This window comes from Drosophila ananassae, unplaced genomic scaffold (genome assembly GCF_017639315.1).
Source record: "Drosophila ananassae strain 14024-0371.13 unplaced genomic scaffold, ASM1763931v2 tig00000091, whole genome shotgun sequence".
Lineage (NCBI taxonomy): Eukaryota > Metazoa > Arthropoda > Insecta > Diptera > Drosophilidae > Drosophila > Drosophila ananassae.
Genome location: NW_025319113.1, coordinates 182488 through 201565, shown reverse-complemented (window position 1 = coordinate 201565; position 19078 = coordinate 182488). Strand labels below are relative to the sequence as shown.

The 19078-nt window shown below is 40.6% G+C and overlaps 1 protein-coding gene across 1 annotated transcript; it reads right to left on the bottom strand.

Annotated features, from left to right (window-relative positions):
* Window positions 1-8453: 8453 nt before the first annotated feature.
* On the bottom strand, window positions 8454-14096 carry LOC123258285. The gene is made up of 2 exons (XM_044718156.1): window positions 13947-14096; window positions 8454-9890 (listed from the first exon to the last, which is right to left on the bottom strand). The coding sequence occupies exons 1-2, from the start codon at window positions 14094-14096 to the stop codon at window positions 8454-8456; spliced, it is 1587 nt and encodes a 528-aa protein (XP_044574091.1).
* Between the last annotated feature and the right edge of the window lie 4982 nt (window positions 14097-19078).

Sequence of the window (19078 nt, the reverse complement as noted above, 5' to 3'; positions counted from 1 at the left end):
TCATGGTATATATTACAAAAAAAGTCAATGTTTGTGACCGGTCTATAAATGTGTAGCTCATAAAACGTAGTGGTAATTCAGGGTATTAACAACTAGCCTGGATTAGCGTACACCTGTCTTTCGTGGAGTAGAACTTACCGGATTCAAGTGGATTCAGTCTAACTCTTTTATTAGCCGAAAGTGTGATTCAGTGCCGTCCAAAATGTGTAATATCAACTGCTATTACCTGCTAGCCTTCAAACTATGGTACTTTTTAGGAACAATGTCAGTAGCAAAAAGGGTGCTTTTTATGGTATGGCACTCAGAAGTCATCCCAACAAAGAAGTTTGCTGCCATGGAAAACTTTGTATTTGGTACTGTTTTATTAAAAGCCAAATTTCAAATATTTTACCAACATTATTGAGTGGCTTTAGAATTGATCACCAATTCCATATGACCATGCTTGATGGCAAAACGTTCAGTGTTATATCGGGATCTTCTTCGCAAACATGCGGAATATGTAAGGCAACTCCTAAGAATATGAACGATCTGAATTTGGTGAAGAGCTTGTCTATTAATGAAAACCTCTTTGAATATGGGTTATCAAGTCTTCACGCCTGGATTAGGTTTTTCGACTGTGTTTTGCACATTGCATATAGAATTCCGATTCAAAAGTGGCAAGCTCGTGGTGTTGACAAAGATGTTGTCGATGAAAATAAAAGAATTATTCAGCAGAAGCTGAGGGAAGAGATTCATTTGCTGGTAGATATACCAATTGCTACTGCTGGCAGTACGAATAACAAAAACACTGCAAGGAGGTTTTTCAAACAACCAAATTTGGCTGCTCGTATAACAGGAGTAAGCTATAATTTAATACATCGATTCAGTGAGGTCTTACGAACACTAGCATGCTGCCACGAAATAAATTCGGTCGCATTCCGGTCTTACGCATTGCAAACTGCCGAATTGTTTGTAAAATCATATTCCTGGTTTTATATGCCATCTTCTGTTCACAGAATTTTAATTCATGGAGCAGATATTATAAGCCATTTTTGCCTTCCAATTGGTATGATGCCCGAGGAAGCTCTTGAAGCCAGGAACAAAGTTTATTTATGGCCTTTTTTAGATAAAGTTTATTTATGAAATATGTTAATTGAAGTTTAAATAAAATAAAATTTAAAAAAAATTTTAAATTTAAAAAAAAAATTTTTAATTAAAAAAAAAATAAAAAAAAATTTTTTAAAAAAATTTGTTAACTTAAAAAATTTTATGATTTGTTTCTGATCAGTGAAAAAAAAACCGACTGAAAAAATCTATTTTAGTTTAGAAGTTATTAATTAAATGCCGCTAGCGGGACCAAATCGCCCACTGTGCCCCGGTACGTACTGATGCCGCTGTACTAGTTGCGGCGGCACCAAAACCCTTGCAGGTGATCCCACTATCGAAACATATTTTTGTTTCTCGGCTTGCCCCTGATACTTCTGAGATTGATATCATTACAAAATCTAAATATTCATACACCAGGCACACGTCATCTTTCAAAATACGTGTGCCCTTGCAGATGTTCAAGACGATTTGTTCCGCCAGCTTTTGGCAAGAGAATATTTTCGTCCAAGAACATCAGCCAAGTACGGTGAAAAAAAAAATAACCAAACCTGTGGGTGTAAAGTCCCACATGTTACGGCCACTGACCAACCTTCCACTTCATCTTCCTCTGTTTTAAAAAACTAATGTCTCCCTAACACTTACCTATCAGAATACAAGAGGGTTACGTAGTAAACTGCTCAACCTGTATTCTGATAGTTCTTTCTTTGCATCTCACATTATTGTATTTACAGAAACTTGGTTAAAGCCGAAGATCTTAAGCTCCGAACTTTTTCCTAGTAGGTACACCACTTTTAGATGTGATAGAACTCTGCAAAAAGGAGGAGGAGTGTTAATCTCTGTAGACTCCAAACTCGCTTCTGAAGAGGTAAAATCACAAGAGTTTGGTGACATTGAATTCCTTTGCATCAAAATCACTTTGTCCGATCAAGCTTTGTATGTTACCTGTTCTTACATACATCCTTCGTCCGAATCGCCAACATACTGGCAACATTTGTCCGCTATTCGTTTGGTTTTCGATCGTCTGTCTGATGGTGACCAGGTGATAGCTCTGGGTGACTTTAATATCCCAGAACTTATATGGTCAAATGTTGAAAATTCACCGTCTTTACAGCTTAACTCCCACCACGACTTCCCTGTGGGCATGTTTGACATGTCACTCAAGCAAATTAACCACGTTAGAAATTCTTTAGGTCGGCTGCTGGACTTATGTTTCGTTTCTGATCCTGATGGAATTACTCTTTCCAGAACTTTGCTCCTTTCTGACCCTGAGGATCCATATCATCCCACTCTTGAGCTTTCAATTGAAAACAACTCCTTAATTGACCTTTAGTCTACACTTAAATCTCATAAAGTTCGTTTCTTTCGTAAGGCTGACTTTATTAAATTAAATAAGTTAATTTCGGAATTTCATTGGTCTGATTTAATGGCATGCGATGATATAAACGTAGCATTACAAAAATTTTATTTCACTGTAAACTCATTTTTTGACGTTTGTGTGCCGTGGAAATATTCGTCCGCTTCAACGAATCCGCTTTGGTATAGAAGGCATCTTAACAACTCAAAGAATAGTATGAGTAGACTTTTAAATAAACATAGATTATCTGGCTGTACAGTTAGTTATTCTAGATACTTAGTAGCCCGGTCCAATTTCACCGTGCATAACGCAGAATGTTATAGGAGTTATATTCGCCGCTGCAGGATTCGATCTTTCCCCTTATGTGGAAGGAATCCTTCATTATTCCGCTGCATAAAAAAGGGAAAAAATCCGACGCTGCGAATTATAGAGGCATCTCTAAATTGTCAGCAATTCCAAAGCTTTTTAAAAAACTTATTACTCCACATTTGTAACACCTATGTAGTTCAATAATAACTTGGTGCCAGCATGGCTTCATGAAGCGCCGCTCCACCACTACCAACTTATTGGAGCTAACATCTTTTATCACGGATGGCTTCCGGAATGGCTTACAAACAGACGTCAATTACACTGACTTCAGTAAAGCATTTGACTCTGTTAACCATTTGGATAAGTAAACTCAGTTGTTTGGGATTCCAAACTAATCTTCTTATCTGGATTTCGAGCTACTTATCTGGGAGAACCCAACGTGTTTTCTTTAAAGATGTTACCTCGCGTTTAGTCCGCGCCACATCTGGGGTGCCCCAAGGAAGCCATCTTGGAACCCTACTTTTTACACTGATTATTAATGACTTGCCCCTTGTCTTAACTAATTCACTTGTACTTATGTATGCTGATGATGTTAAGCTATGCCTTCAGTATAAATTCACTAGCGCCCAGTCTAGACTTCAATCCGATTTGGATAAACTTCAAAATTGGTGTTTAGCAAATAACCTACAGCTTAATGGATCGAAATGTAAACTTATATCTTTTTACCGATCTAGTCCTCACCAGGCTATGTACTTTCTCTATGGGAACGCCTTAGAACGATTAACTCAGGTTAATGATCTAGGTGTCCTATTAGATTTAAAACGTAAATTTACCGACCATATATCTACCATATCTAGTATGGATCGTGTGTCTGGAGTCCTCAATATGGAGTACACCAAGATCACATTGAATCTGTACAAAAAAACTTCCTTACTTTTGCACTTAGGGGACTTAATCGGAATGCAAATCTTTACCTCCCCTCTTATTGTAGTAGACTTTTACTAATCAACTTACCATCATTAACAAACCGATTCGAGCCGTACGTCACGCGCCAGCGTCCCTTGGTCGGTTGGACGGGAGGTGGGCTGTACGTATGCAGTGGGAACCGCGCAAAAATAAAAAAAAATGGTCTTGTATTGCCTGTAGAGAGATTGAATCTGAGATGCGGACTTTCATGAATCAGACGAGAAATGGCTTTCTAGATGTCTGTAAGCAGTTTTCTGCACTTAATGAGCAATTCCTTACACTTGAGGCCCAATTTCATGGTCTCAAGTCATTAAGTGAATCTCCAAGGAGAAAAGTTCCGCACAACAAACCGATGGCGGTTAATCTATTGGGCACTCCTGCTTCTCATGCGATTCATTCGGATACATTTTTATCGCCTAATACTTCAAGCCTACTTTTGTTCCTGTGGAAGTGGTCCATTCACTTAGTCAGGCAATGGAATCGTCAAGGAGTCTTGGTCCATCTATTGTCTTGGATCCTTCATCATTAGAAAACCTGCAGGTTCACTAATCCAGCTGAACTAATCTCTTTCCCGAATCAGTTTGGAATCGAGTTTATCGCTATAAAAATAGCTGTTGGCCTGTATCATATTTTCACGACCTGTTCCTATATACCTTCATCGGTTGAGGATACTGTATATTTTCACCACCTTGATGCTATTAAGTTCGTTTTATTATTAGTCAATGACTCTGAAATTGTCCTAATTATGGGTGATTTCAACCTTCCCCAAATCTCTTGGATCCCGTGTGAAGACACAAATCGGTCTTCACCACTATCGCTTCCTGAGGACGTACACCATCCTACACAATTGGTTTCGGTGTTAATTGATGCCCCTAATATTTATGCTAACTATAAGGCTCAGTATCGTACTAAATGTTTTCGAAAAACGGATTACAATGCTCTTCGCAATCATTTAGCTTTAATTGACTGGGAATATCTTTCATCTTTTAACTCTATTGATGCTGCTACTGATTCTTTTTATGATGTAATTCACAACGCATTGGACAAATTGGTTCCTGTAGTTTAATCGGCTTCATCAACGAAACCGCCATGGTTTAATAAACACCTTTCTCGTCTTAAGAACGGGAAATCTAGAGCTTACAAAATGTTTCTTAAGTCTGGATCTTTGTTTCATCAGACAAACTTTCTTTACATTCACAACCAGTTTATTTTTCTTAATAATCAACTTTATAAACGTTACGTCGTGAATTGTAAGGCAAAACTTCCAAAATGATCCGAGCTCCTTCTATTCGTTTGTCAATTTGAAACGTAAATCCAGTCTTTTTCCTCCTTCCATAACTTATAAAATATTTCTGATTCTTCAACCAATCGGCTAGAATTCACTTCGATCGCCCACAAGGGTTATCTAAAACGAATGCAAACCGATATAGTTTACACCGATTTTAGCAAAGCTTTCGATTCTGTACGTCATCGTCTCCTTCTCCGGACACTTTATCTTATGGTTTTTCCTCCTAATATCATACAGTGGATGACTTCATATCTATCTAATCGTACGCAGCTGGTTTTGTTCAAGAACATCACATCTCATGTTATAAAAGTAACATCGGGTGTTTCGCAAGGCAGTCTCTTAGGACCTCTTCTGTTTATCCTCTTTGTTAACGACTTACCTAGTGTCGTGAGCTATGCTACTACACTTATGTATGCTGATGATTTCAAGCTCTGTTTTTCTTTCTCTGACCACTTCCTTCATAGACATCTGCAATTTGACCTTGATGAAGTATTCTTGTGGTGCTCTAATAATCTCCTCTCACTAAACTGCTCAAAGTGCATGGTTATGACGTTTAATCGTAGCATTCCTCATGTTATCTCGTATTCACTTGGGAATTACTTTTTAGATCGTGTTTCCGTAATACATGATCTTGGAGTTCTTTTCGATCACAAGCTGTCGTTTAATGAACATATTTCTGTAACAGTTAATAAAGCCAGAGGAGTACTTGCTTTTATCATGCGCTGGTCAAAAGATGATTCCTTCACCACTAAAACGTTGTATATCTATTTGGTTCGACCGATCCTGGAATACTGTGTGTCCGAACTCAGATGTTCTTCTTCCACCATATCGTTGTCGGCTAAAGTTATTAGACCTGCCACCATTGCAGGTACGTCGTACTTGTGCTTGGGCCATGCTCCTTCATAATATCATTGTCGCTCCTTCATAAAATCAGTATCTGTAAAAATTATAGCCTTTTGTCACATTTATTTTCCCCTGAATTATCTCTAGATGTAATAAAATCCAAATTTATTGTTTTTCTAATTAGAATAATTTTTTTCTCTTAATTATAATTAATTTTAAAAATTGTATAAATAACAGTTAATTGTTACATTCAATAAATACAAAAAAAAAAAACTTAATCACCACCTAAATTCTCAGAAATTGTAGATAGCCATGACTTTTTGAAAAATTGAGATTCAAAAATCAAATTTAATTGACGAAAAAATTGTCTAACCACCTGTAATAAATTTAATAAAATTATTTTGAGTTTTCCCTTAAATCCCTTAAAGAAAATAAAAATCTTCCATAAGAAAATGTTTGGGTAAAAATCATAGAAGACCAAAAGTTTATGTAGAAAATCGGAGATTTCAACTTTGGATGAGTATTACCATTAGATACCATTTTTATACCCTTGCAGAGGTTTTTGGTCAAAAGTGTGCAACGCAGTGAAGGAGACATCTCCGACCCTATAAAGTATATATATTCTTGATCAGGATCACCTCCTGAGTCGATAAAGGCATGTCCGTCTGTCCGTCTGTCTGTCGGTTGCTAAGCAAACTAGTCTCTCAGTTTTAGAGCTATCGAGTTGAAACTTTGCACACATTCTTCTTTTCCTTGCAGGTAGTACATAAGTCGGAACGGCCGGGATCGGTCAACTATATCCTATAGCTGCCATATAACTGATTGATCGGAAATGCCATAACTTTGGTGTTTTTTAAGTTAGAGAGTTGGGACTTTCCACACATGTTATACCAAAATATCTTGTGTACAAAATTTCATAAGGATCGGCCGACTATATCCTATAGCTGTCATAGAACGATCGAAATTGGCATAACTTTGGTGTCTTTTTATATGTTAGATGGGACTTGGTACAGATTCTATTTTGGGCAAAATAATCTGATTTGCCAATTTTTATAAGGATTGGACGACTATATCTTATAGCAGCCATATAACCGAACGATAGGAAATGGCACAACCTTCCTATTTTTAACGATGCTTGGGGCTGCTTCCAACATTTTAATCAAAAAATTGATTTGATGGTGAAATTCTCATAAAGATCGGCCAACTATATACAATCTGATATATGGTATATATAATAATATAAGCTGCTACCTAGAAGTTAGCTTTCCTTTCTTGATTTTTTAATAATACTTGATCTCCTATTTTGAGTGATATATCTCTAGTCTTCCTATCATATAGTTCCTTATTTTTATTTTTTTTTATTTTCTATCATTATTCTAGTTCATTTATAAGCTACTTCTAGCCTATAATTAGATTCCTTAGCATAGTGATCTACATTATAAAGTGGTTTTATTCCATCTATGCTGTTCGTCCGTAGAGCGTTATGCGGCAACTACGTAAAACTTGAACTCTCGGGAGTAACGGTAGGTCCCGGAGTCGTAGTCAAAGAACGTAAATAGTCTGACTAAATTTACCTGGATTCTGCAAGGGACTGCTTGGGTTGAAGTCCTGGGTTGGTTTTCCTCAAGCACCGGTGGTATGGTGGTTCGGCTGATTCTTTATCGGCCGGTCCTACTGGCGGTCCGTTTCACGGGAGCAACACTCGAAGAGCAATACTGGAAGTAGTTAGGTGATGCGGGGTCTACTTGTGGTCCGTTTCACGGGAGCAACACTTGAAGTAGCCTGGTATGCCGCTGATTCTACTTGTGGTCCGTTTAAACTGGAGCCACGCGAAGTAGATAGTTGTTGAGCGTCCTACCTTGTGAATAGTTTTACACAGGATCACGGGATATAGATCAATTTAAGTGCCGTAGTTTCAACACTGAGTAACGAGATGATTGACTCTGATTTCGCAACTGTCTTTATTTCAGAAGAACAACTATTATATAAGATGCTAAATTATACATCATTAAATCTAAGAAACGTCAATGTTATGGACGTGCTAAAACTAAGGTTAATGCCGGGGTATATTGTGACCTGCTGATGCATCTTGATTAGGTAGTAGGTCTTGGCACTAGGAGCCAACATTCTCCCCCCCCATTGAGGTACTCAATAATTGGGGCTGCTGTTTTGTTTTTTGCACCACTCTTAGCATCTCCGTTGATCATGTCGTTGCTCTTCTTTCGGGTTTTTGGTCCTTATTACAGGCGTATGAAATGGACCTGTCATGAGCGGGACTCCAACATCCAGGAGTTTAAGGATGAATATTGTCGCAGCCTCCGTTTACGCAGTTCTGACCTCAACTTCTGGTATTATGGCCGCATCCTTCCTCGCCACGGTACCCGCGCCTCTCTTGGGGTGGCGGGTCGTCATCTCATTATCGTGCAGTTTCGACCGTTTGGCCGTATTGGCCGACGGCGCCTTTCTCGCCGTTCGGCTTGGAGCAGTGACGACAACCTTTCTACTGATAGTGGTGCTTCCTCAATGGGTACTATTGATGAAGATGCTTCTTAGGATTACCTTAACTTAATAAACCCTTCTTATAACTATGTGTGTCTTGCTTGCCTTTTACTGAGGAGTGCCTGGATCGTATACTTCAAATCTCTTGTGATGTCCATCCCTTGTCAACATGGCCAGCCCGGTTCGTTGTTCGATCAGCTGTAATTCTTCTCCTTGGGTTAATGTCGTCCTCTGGTGATGGGTTGCTGAGGTGTCTTTCCTGGCACACCGCGTGTACCCCGGCCATGCGGCTATCAGGATTGCTACTCCTGATATTATTACTCCGGAGTATTGATGAACCAGATTCCAGTCTTCCTCGCTGTCCACATCTTCCTGTGCCTGCTTCGTCCATGTTTTTAATCCCTGCACCTCTGCGTGTAGTCGGTATAGTTGATCCAATGTTGACTCCAACTGCCCTTCTGTTGTCTTTATCTTTTCCTGTGTCGGCCACTCGTGAACGTAACTTCCTGACATCCTTACAGTTCCTGATGAGTTAAATTGCGCTCGTCGCAATACTGTGATTGTCGGACTTTGGATCACACAATCTTGCCTACGCTGTCGATGATGATTTGATCCTTTTCGGCCGAGCATACTTACGTCATTGTTATTGGCTTCGTGGTCCCAAAAATCCATGCATTCTGCTCTGTCAAATATACCCAATAACTGGTTCCCTTGATTGGCTCTGGATTCCCTTGCCCGAGGTCTTGATAGTGCTGCCATTGTACACGGGAGTTGATGGGTGTCCGGCCCAAAGAGCGTCTGCTTAAACTCGCACACCTTATTTCCGTTCGTCCCGCTGATACACTGCCTAAGGTGTTCTTGATTGATCGCGAAGTGGTGTTTCCGATGATCACCTATTTCTAGATATTTTGTTTCCGTCTTGGCTATCACCAGGCCTTCTCTCGTTATTTGTGGAATTGGCTCCATCCGATATACTGTGAATTCGTCTTCTTCGACTAAAGGAACGCTTGTATGGAACATCAGTAAGTCCTCGGTTTTTTGTACCCTAATGGTCGCCAGTCGATATAAGTCTCGTGCTGTTTCACTGGTGATGGGTAATCGTCTTCCCGGTGGAAGGTGTGTTTGTATTTTTGTGATCACCTGTTTTACTTGTTCCACCGACACCAATGCAGGGCCTAATTTTCCTTCGTGTGCCCCGATTAGCACATTAAATACAGCATCCTGGACTCGACGAATGTGGCTTGCCACGACGACCGATTCTGAGACTGCATGCGGAAGATACCGATCAGCCGCATGGCTTCTCACCTTGATTCTGGCCAGACTTAGAAGCCAGTCCTGCATCCTCTTCTGCGTTTCGATCGTCGTCCTCCTCATAATGTTGTTGGTGGTATCCAGAATTGACGTCTGGTTCTCCACTATTTTATGCGTGATGCTTTCTTGGGCTTTTAGTTTGCCAATAATCTCTTCCATCCGTTTGGCATATTGATCATCGAGTACTCCGAACAGCCCATTCGCGATATTTCCAACGATGTTCAGTGCTCCGCGCTTTTGTCATTGATGATGCATTAACTGATCGGCATCTTGGATTTCCGCCACTTCCTGTTTATTGTGGGGCAGACCTCGTATGCCGTTGGGCAGCATTGTTTTATAGATTTGATACCTCGTTTGACTGTCAAGCGTCTCGAACAATTATGCTGGAGCCACGAGTACCTAAAGAGTTACAGAATCGATCAAAGTGGACAAGAAGTTGCAAGACGGTAAAGATTGGTGATCTAGAGGCTAGTAACCCGGTGGTCATCACTCTCGTGCCAATTGACTGAGGTCAAAGAATGTGTCCCGGTCACGTTGTTGATTGGAGTGATGACAACCGGGTTACTAGCCTCCAAATCACCAATCTTTAAAATTTACTTCTGGTAGTTCGTTGTAGGCTCCAACAAAATTAGTCGCGTTGTCACTATATATTTTCGATGGTAGTCCTCGTCGTCCGCAAAATCTCTTTAATGCCGCCAGGAAGGCTTGGGTAGTCAAATCCTACCTTCCTTGGGTAGGAAGGCCCAAAAAGGGCCCGCAGTAGTCCACTCCGCAATTCTTGAAAGGTCTATGTTGTTGAACTCGATCTGCCGGTAGTGGACTCATTATATGATTCAACAATTTTGGTCGACTTCGGCAACATCTGACCCAACGGCTAACTGTTTTTTGAGCCAGCTCTTTTCCTCTTAATAACCAAAATCGTTGTCTAATGTTGCATAATAACGTCTGTGGTCCGCAATGTGCCAGTTGCTGATGTTTCCATTGAAATAAGAGTATTGTCAATGGATGGTTTGGAGATACTAACATTGGATGTGTGGCATCATACGATAATGCGGCGTTTTGTAGTCGTCCCCCTACTCGAATTATTCCGTCCGTGTCTATGAACGGATCTAGTGCTCGTAATGGATCGTTTGGTCCTGAGACTGTATTTCCCGAATAGTCACTCATAGCGCCTCATTCAATTCTACTGGTGACAATGGTCCAGTCCAGTATCGAATGATCCATGGTGGTTGATTTGTTTCATCCAGTCTTCAGATTTACTGGCTAGGTTGCAGACCGTCTCCTTTTTTCTTTCTTGATATTCGTTAGCATTGTTTGTTCTTGTTGAGTGGAATCTTGGCCAAGACTCTGGATCTTGTACCAGGAATGGTGGTCCGGTGTACCAAAGTTTTGAATCTCTTAATTGGGCTGCCGTGCACCCCCTGGAGAGAATATCTGCAGGATTATCTGTTGATGCTACATGTCTCCACCACTCTGGGTCTGTCAGTTCTTGAATCTGGGCGACCCGGTTCGCCACAAACGTTTGGAATGAGGAAGCAGTGGCGTTTATCCCCATTAATGCAGTCTCCGAGTCTGACCATAAATGTATTGCTTCTAGGTTTACGTTAAGATCGGTTTTTATTCTTTTTGTGACCTGAGCTGCTAATACCGCTGCACCGAGTTCCAAGCGTGGTAGGGTCTGTTTCATCAGAGGGGCTACTCGTTCCTTTGAACATAGCAATCGTGTGACAATATTGCCTGGCTTATTATTTGCTCGTAAATATGCCACTGCCCAATATGCTGCTTCTGATGCGTCTGCAAACACATGTAGTTGAATGCCTCCGGATGTGTCAGCTGGGAGTGCACATCTTGGAATTCTTATTGTTGTCAGGATCTGAACATCATGTCTGAATGCTTGCCTTTGATGGGTGAGTTCTGAACCCAGTTCCGTGTCCCAGTCGATCTTCAGCTCCCATAATTGTTGCATTCTTATCTTTGCCGTTGTTACAACTGGACCAAACAACCCTAGAGGGTCGAAAATTTTTGCAAGTTCTGAACACACGATCCTCTTAGTGATGACTCCTGTGTCTTCTGTCGCTGCACGTCCTTGAAGCCAATCTCCGATTGGATCCCAAATAATTCCGAGCGTTTTGACGGTTTGTTCAGTAAAATTGCTGAAATCAAGATTCATTTCTTGGTCTTCTGCTGGAATGTCTGCTAGTAATGCCCCAGCATTACCACCCAGGTTTGCGCACCATTTTCTTAGTTTGAATTTTGCTTAGGTTTATTAGTTGATCCCTTTTTCTTAGTGCTTCCGCAATGGTGTGACCTCCGGTAAGACAATCATCTACATAACAACCCTGTCGAAGTGCAGCCGCACCCTGGGTCAGATGCTCAGATGCTGTGTCCGCCAAATATTGCAGCAGTTTCTGTGCCATAAATAACAGTGTTCAGATGCTACTATTTTAATGGTTCCATAGGATTGCGTCTCCATAATATAATTTGAAACTTGGTCATCTGGGTGTATCATAATCTGTCGGTACATTTTCTCTACGTCTGATGTAAAAACATATAGATACGATCGGAACCGTAAGAGAATGGCTAGTAATTCACTTTGAACTGTTGGTCCAATCCGTAATAGATTATATAGATAATGATAATAGATTTTTTAAGCTTTTTCCACTTGTCGTCGTCAAATACAACCCGAAGTTTCGTAGTACTACTGTCAGGTTTTAATACACAATGATGTGGAATGACATAATGGTTTGATGTTAGTTGTTTGGTTGTTAATCTAGTCATATGCCCTAATTCCTCGTATTGATCCAAATTGTACATATTGTTTCTGGAGATCAGGATCCCGTTGAAGTCTCTTTTCCAATGCATAAAAACGCCGATATGCCATTGAAAGGGGATTTCCCAATGTTTGTGGATCTTCCTAAAATGGTAGGCGTACACTTAATCTTTTGTCTGCCCCCCTTTTTATATTTTCTATGAAATGCTGTTCGCATAACTTCTCGTCCGTGGTAAGGGCCTTTTGGTTTTCATCGAGGGTGTCTAACTTCCAAAACTTTTCGAGCAGTCTATCGATTCTTGGTTCCTCCATAGTTGACAGGGCACTGCTTACAGGTGGATTTGTGTGTACCACAGAACTGGTTGTTGCTGGTCCGGATATAATCCATCCTAATGGGGTCCGTTGAAGTAATGGTTGTCCTTGTCCTAGGTTTATATGCAGCGGTTCGATGAGTTGTGGGAGACATTCGGCCCCAAGCAGCAAATCGATCCCTTGTGACTGATTGAATTTGGGATCTGCCAAACGCAGTTCTGGTGGAATATTTTTCGGGCGCATAATTGGCTCAGATGGTTGATTCGTCATGAGTTCTGGTAGTACATAAGCCACAAGTTTGTGGTTAATGAGATCACTTGTGGTTAATGAGAACATATTTAGTACTGTTCGGGAGTTTGCTTGTTTGGTGCTGATTGCCCTCCGAGTTTATAAGCCAGTTCCTGAGAAATTAAATTCACTTGAGATCCGGAATCGAATACTGTGCGGCATTTTTGTCGTGCTTCAGTAGGACCTTGGACTTCCACTTCGGCGGTTGCTAGTAGTACATAAGGTGTTGTAAGTTGGCTAGTTATGGATGCGCTTGTTCGGGTAGAAGTACTATGTAGCATTGTGTGGTAATTACTTTTGCACACATGACATGAGAACCTGGATTTGCTTAAGTTGACTGTATGGTATAAGGATAAGCAATTTGTGCAGGCGTTCATCCTTGTTATTTTTTGTTTTCTTTCGTTCGGAGTCATGTCCAAAAACCTTTGGCAGGTTTAAAGTCGATAATTGCCATGGGTGCATATGCTACATTTTTCAACCGGTGCTTGAGTTGATGAGCGAAACCCATTATTGACCGTTGTCTTTTGTAGCGTAACTAGGCGGGTTGCTTGCCGCTCTAGATGGTCAAGCATTTGTTTTAATGATTGTTGGCAGGTTGGGTTTGTGATGGCGAGTTCTACACATGATAGGGTATGAGAATCTAATTTTTCTTCGAGAATGTGTATCAGAATCGGATCCCAACCTACTGTTGATATATTCAGGGCGTGAAGGGCGGTGATTGTTCTAAGCATTGCATCATGTAAGCTACGTAGCTGATCTGCTGATCCATTTGTTTTTGGATGTGCAAACAAGGTTGCAAGTGTTGATTTGATGAGGATTCTTTCATTCTGATAGCTTGCCTTTAGTCGTTGCCAAGTATCTTGATAACTGGCGTGTCCTCCAAATGTTGTGGAGATTAAATTTTTGGCCTCTTCAATTACGTGATTCTCCAGGTACCGGAATTTTACCGCATTGCTAGACTCTTGATTGTGGACCAGTTCCGCAAAGATGTCGCAGAATCGTGGCCACTTCAAATAATCTTCGTCAAATTTTGGAATGTCGACTGGTGGTATTACAAATGGAGAGGCCATCGCGAATTTTTGTGTTGTTGCAGAGGTTTCTTCGTTCAGAAATGAAAAATACTCCGCTCGTACGACCTGGAATCTGTCATCGGTATGTCCCTTATTTTTTAATCAAGATTTTCTCCTGTTTTCCGGGGCCTTTGTGACGGGCCTGACCCTGATGGGATTCCATCGGAAAATATGGAATTCCCCAATATGGCGCCTTTGCTTTCGTGAAATAATCATTTTCCGGGCTTAGCGCCAGCTCACGGAGCTTGGCGTCATTCCTTTTAAATTGGGTCTATGAGTGAGTAAGCTGTTTTAGTCTCTCCTCGAAGTATCCGCCCTTGAGCTTTCGCTCTGCAGAGTCCTTAGTGAAGTTTCTTATTAGCCTTTAGATGGCTATGTTGTTTTCAATTTCCTCATCAATGAGCATCTGGGTTACAGGGTCTGATTCTGATCCCATGGTTGCGGTGTAAGGTTTTTTTTAGATGAACTGCCGTGTGACTTGTGATCAGGGCGTGATCCTATAGCAAAGTATCACGTCGGGGTCACCAAATGTTCGTCCGTAGAGCGTTATGCGGCAACTACGTCAACCTTGAACTCTCGGGAGTAACGGTAGGTCCCGGAGTCATAATCAAAGAACGTAAATAGTCTGACTAAATTTACCTGGATTCTGCAAGAGACTGGTCGGGTTGGCCAGACGCTTCTTGTGATGAGGCTGGAATTGACATGCAGCGCTTGAAGTCCTGGGTTGGTTTTCCTCAAGCACCGGTGGTATGGTGGTTCGGCTGATTCCTTATCGGCCGGTCCTACTGGCGGTCCGTTTCACGGGAGCAACACTCGAAGTAGATTAGGTAACGCGGGGTCTGCTGGTGGTCCGTTTCATGGGAGCAACACTCGAACCAGACTGGTATGCCGCGGAATCTCCTCGTGGTCCGTTTCACGGGAGCAACACTCGGAGTAATTAGGTGACACGGGATCTACTTGTGGTCCGTTTCACGGTAGCAACACTTGAAGTAGACTGGTATGCCGCGGATTCTACTTGTGGTCCGTTTACACTGGAGCCACGCGTAGTAGATAGTTGTGGAGCGTCCTACCTTGTGAATCGTTTTACACAGGATCGCGTGATGTAGGTCAATTTAAGTGCCGTAGTTACATGTACTGCTTTCCACACGCATTTCGACTTCGTTGGCTGGTTTTTGTTTGCTTCGGTCAGTCGGTCAATCTTCCCGCTGATAATGCTGATTCTGCTTCCAGTGCCATCGACTAGTGCCGGGTTAGTAGGTTGGATATTGGCTTATACTTATCGTTAAATTATTAATAGTCTAGTAGGTCTGATGCTTGTATATTGTGACCTGCTGATGCATCTTGATTGGGTAGTAGGTCTTGGCACTAGGTGCCAACATATGCTTTTACAATGTATTGGTAAGTTTGACGCTTCACCAAATACTAACACATATTACTCATGTGCCATAGAAGATGTCGTATTGAAACAGTATACGAAATATTGGAGCCATATATTTCATCAGTTTTATCTACTGAAATGTAAGATCAAATGAATTCATTAAAAGTTCTGTGGCTTCTTTCGACTGTTCCAACTTTTTGGTGGTGGTGTGCAGTGGATGTTACATTTTTGATTTTTAAGTTTCTACTTAGCTCATCTATTATTGAGTTTTCGTATTCTGTACCCATGTCTGTAATGATCGTCTTCATTGGACCGTACTTCAGAATAAAATCCTTAAATATAGCTTAAGCTGTTTTTGATCTTTTGTCTTTAATTGGTATTGCGACAAGATATTTTTTTTAAGGTCGCAGATTAGAGTAATTTTATACTCATTGCCTTGTTCTGAGTTGGGTAGTGGACCATATCGAGTAGAGCGTATCCACAATTACCCTGTCAAAAGCCATTTGTGGCGTTTCGGTTATAGTCATTGGGGTCTTTGTGTTTTTTTTTCGTTTTGAACTTTTGGCATTTAGTACATTTTCTTATATTATTTGATATATTTCTTGTCATATTTTTACAATGATAATGTCATTTTATTTTAGATAGGGTTCTAGCTATGCCTGTACGACCTCCTTGCATTGGACCATCTGGAATGTAAAAAGTATTGCTTCTATTTCTTTATCATTATTATTTAATAATATGATCACCGGCTTGAGTAGCGGTACTCTTAGAGATTTTAATATTTTATTGCCCATTGTTTTAAAAGATTATATTGAGATAGTATCAAAGATCTTTTCCCTCGGTACCACTTTGAGTTGGCTGATATTAAGTATACCTTCTTTTTTAAGCCTTTGAAAGAATTGACCTAAGCCGACAACTCCATTGGTGTACAAATCGCTACCGTCAATTCTTACTCTAACTTTTTTTCCATGTTTTAGTAAAAATAGTGAATCCGTTATTCGCAAGTTCACTTTTTGTACCTTATCATTTTTGTTTGATTATGCAAATCTACTTTTTCTTTTTCATTTCTTTTTCCTGCGCAGAAATTTTTCTGTTTACTTAGATTTCTAGTAGTGACTTTTAATATATTTCTGGTGATTTCTTTCATTTGTTCAATGGTTATTCTTGATAACGCATAGCTTTTAGTTGCCTTTACCCTTTAGGTATTCTACTGTAAAGATATATTCTTCTAATTCAAGCCTCATTCGTGTTAGTTTTGAGCTTGGATTTATCATCGAAAATAGATAGGTAAGTGGTCAGTGATCTGTTCTGACAGTGAAGTGTCTACCATAAATGTATGGTCTGAAATAAGTTAGTGAATGGCTGCCAAATCTAATTCTGTTGTGCTTTTATTACTTAGTAGTACGATGTTGATGCATATATGCAACTGGAAGTTGGAGTCCGTTTTTGTGTTGAGTTAACACGGCTCCGCATGCTTGCTTACTTGCATCTGTTATTATGAAAAATTCTTTGCTGAAGTCTGGGTATTGTAATGATTTTGGATTTATAAGTGCCGATTTAATGTGTTCAAATGCATTCCGACAGTCTGCTGTATATGAATACAACATCTTTTTTGCATAATCTTATCATGTGACGGGATTATTCGGCGAAATTCTATAATAGTTGCAAAAAGCAACGAATTGTCTAGCGCAGTCGGTTTTTATGCATATGTTTTTCGGAAAAATTAAAAACTATTAGATCATTTTTAAGGAAAGATCATTTAAAGGAAAGCTTGAGAAGATTCTAATCCGGAGAATGCTATAGTCATCATCCTCTGGGATGAATTTGGCGCTATTTTAAGCCGAATGGTAATCGCATGAAGCGATATGAACCATTGCTTGTTGAAAAGGACGTTGTATCACGGGAATTTTCCTCGAGTTGAATTTGATGAAAACCAGACTTTAAGTCTAGGCATGAAAAGAATTTCGATCTTCCTAGTTGATCTAAAATATCATTAATTCTAGGTAGCGGGAATTTATCTGACAAAAGTTTCTTATTAATTTGGCGATAGTCAATTACTAATCGGCATTTTTTCTTGTCAGAACCGGGAAGAGATTTCTTCTGAACTAACAAGAGTGATATTTTATGGTGATACAGACGGTTCGACTATTTTATTGTCAATTAGTTTTTGTACCTGTATTTCTTCTTTTTGACTTCGAGGTTTTCTATAGTTTTTTATAGAAATTGGTATTTCATATTTTATATTTTTGTTATTTATTTTTTGATTAGTACTGGTCGAATTTAGTAATCGGACAAATGCATTTTTGGTTGCTGCAACTGTGTTTGCAACATAAATGCCATTTTGAATTTCCTGGTTTGGAATTAGTACACTATCTTCATTGATAGGTGAATTTTTTGGAAGACTTGGGACCTTGCTGGCAGAATTAGGGAGCTGTCACTAGAAGTGCATGTTATTGGAACATAGATCGGATAATTTAGAAGCCTGTATTTCGATAGAGGTCCGCCCTTTTGATTTGGTACCCTCTTGGCTTATGCCCTGTATATTTATTATATTATTTGTTTGTATTGTAAGGGTACAAATATTATTATTTTCGCTACGAAATAAACAGAGAAGATAAACTCTAATGTAAACAAAATTTAGTCGATAAACATTAGTCGAATAAAATAAGTCGATAACAGATCGCTGTTACAGCCCTTTAAAGCTGTTAAGGCAAACAATCTGGCAACCCCGCCTATCTGGCAATTTTGACAACCGAATTTCCTCTTAATTGGCTTGTTCTTTTGCCATCAAAACGCCAAAGTGAACAGTTGTCTATAACACAATTATCTAGTGAATATCACCAAACGTGGAAATTGGTATACTACCGAACACGGTACACCAGTGGCACTTGGAGCAGCAGCGGAACATTGGCCGTGGATGTGCCCAGCCGTTCGCCGCTGCACGTGTGTTTTTGGTGAGCCAGGTGAGCCAACCAATATGTCGCCAATTAGAATAATAATAAATGTGTTCTAGGTAGTGTTAGAAAACCCCCCGATCGTTTGCGTAGCGCCCACCAAAAGCCTACGTTAAGTAACCGATCGAGTTTCGACCCAGAGGTCTACGGCGGAGCCACCGCGTGGATCATCGGCCAGGCATCCAGGAAAAGCTTTCCTCGATCAGTCCCTAAACGTGCGCGAAACCGGTCCAGACTCGAACCACGATAAGCGAGGTCTGTGGCCGGCGACGTGTGCGTGATTGGGGCCGCAGTAGATCAGGAGCAGTGCTGCAACCTGGCTAACCAGGAGCGTGGAGGTGACATAACCTTACTTTCCGGCGCAGAACCTCATGTTCACATATGCCGAGCTCGACCATGTATGGGCTAGCTCGACAATCGCTGCGGCAAACATCTCTTCAATTTTTTTTTTTTTATCCTATTGCTCCGCTTGGGAGCTTAGGGCATCCACAAGTGCATTCCACCGGACCTTATTCTGCGCTGTTCTTTTTGCCAAGTCCCAGGAGATGTTATTGTCAGCGAGTTCGCGTAATATTGCTCGGCGCCAGGATAGCTTGGGGCGTCCCACTCTTCTGCTTCCTTGCGGGTTGCACTCCAAGGCCATCCTGGCT

What these genes read in the sequence shown, in the direction of transcription:
- LOC123258285 (XM_044718156.1), bottom strand. Translation starts at nt 14,096, where the DNA reads ATGGCCTCTCCATTTGTAATACCACCAGTCGACATTCCAAAATTTGAC. An exon ending in TCCGGTACCTGGAGAATCAC is followed by an intron (nt 9,891 to 13,946) that starts GTAATTGAAGAG and finishes CAATGACAAAAG; the next exon opens with CGCGGAGCACTGAACATCGT.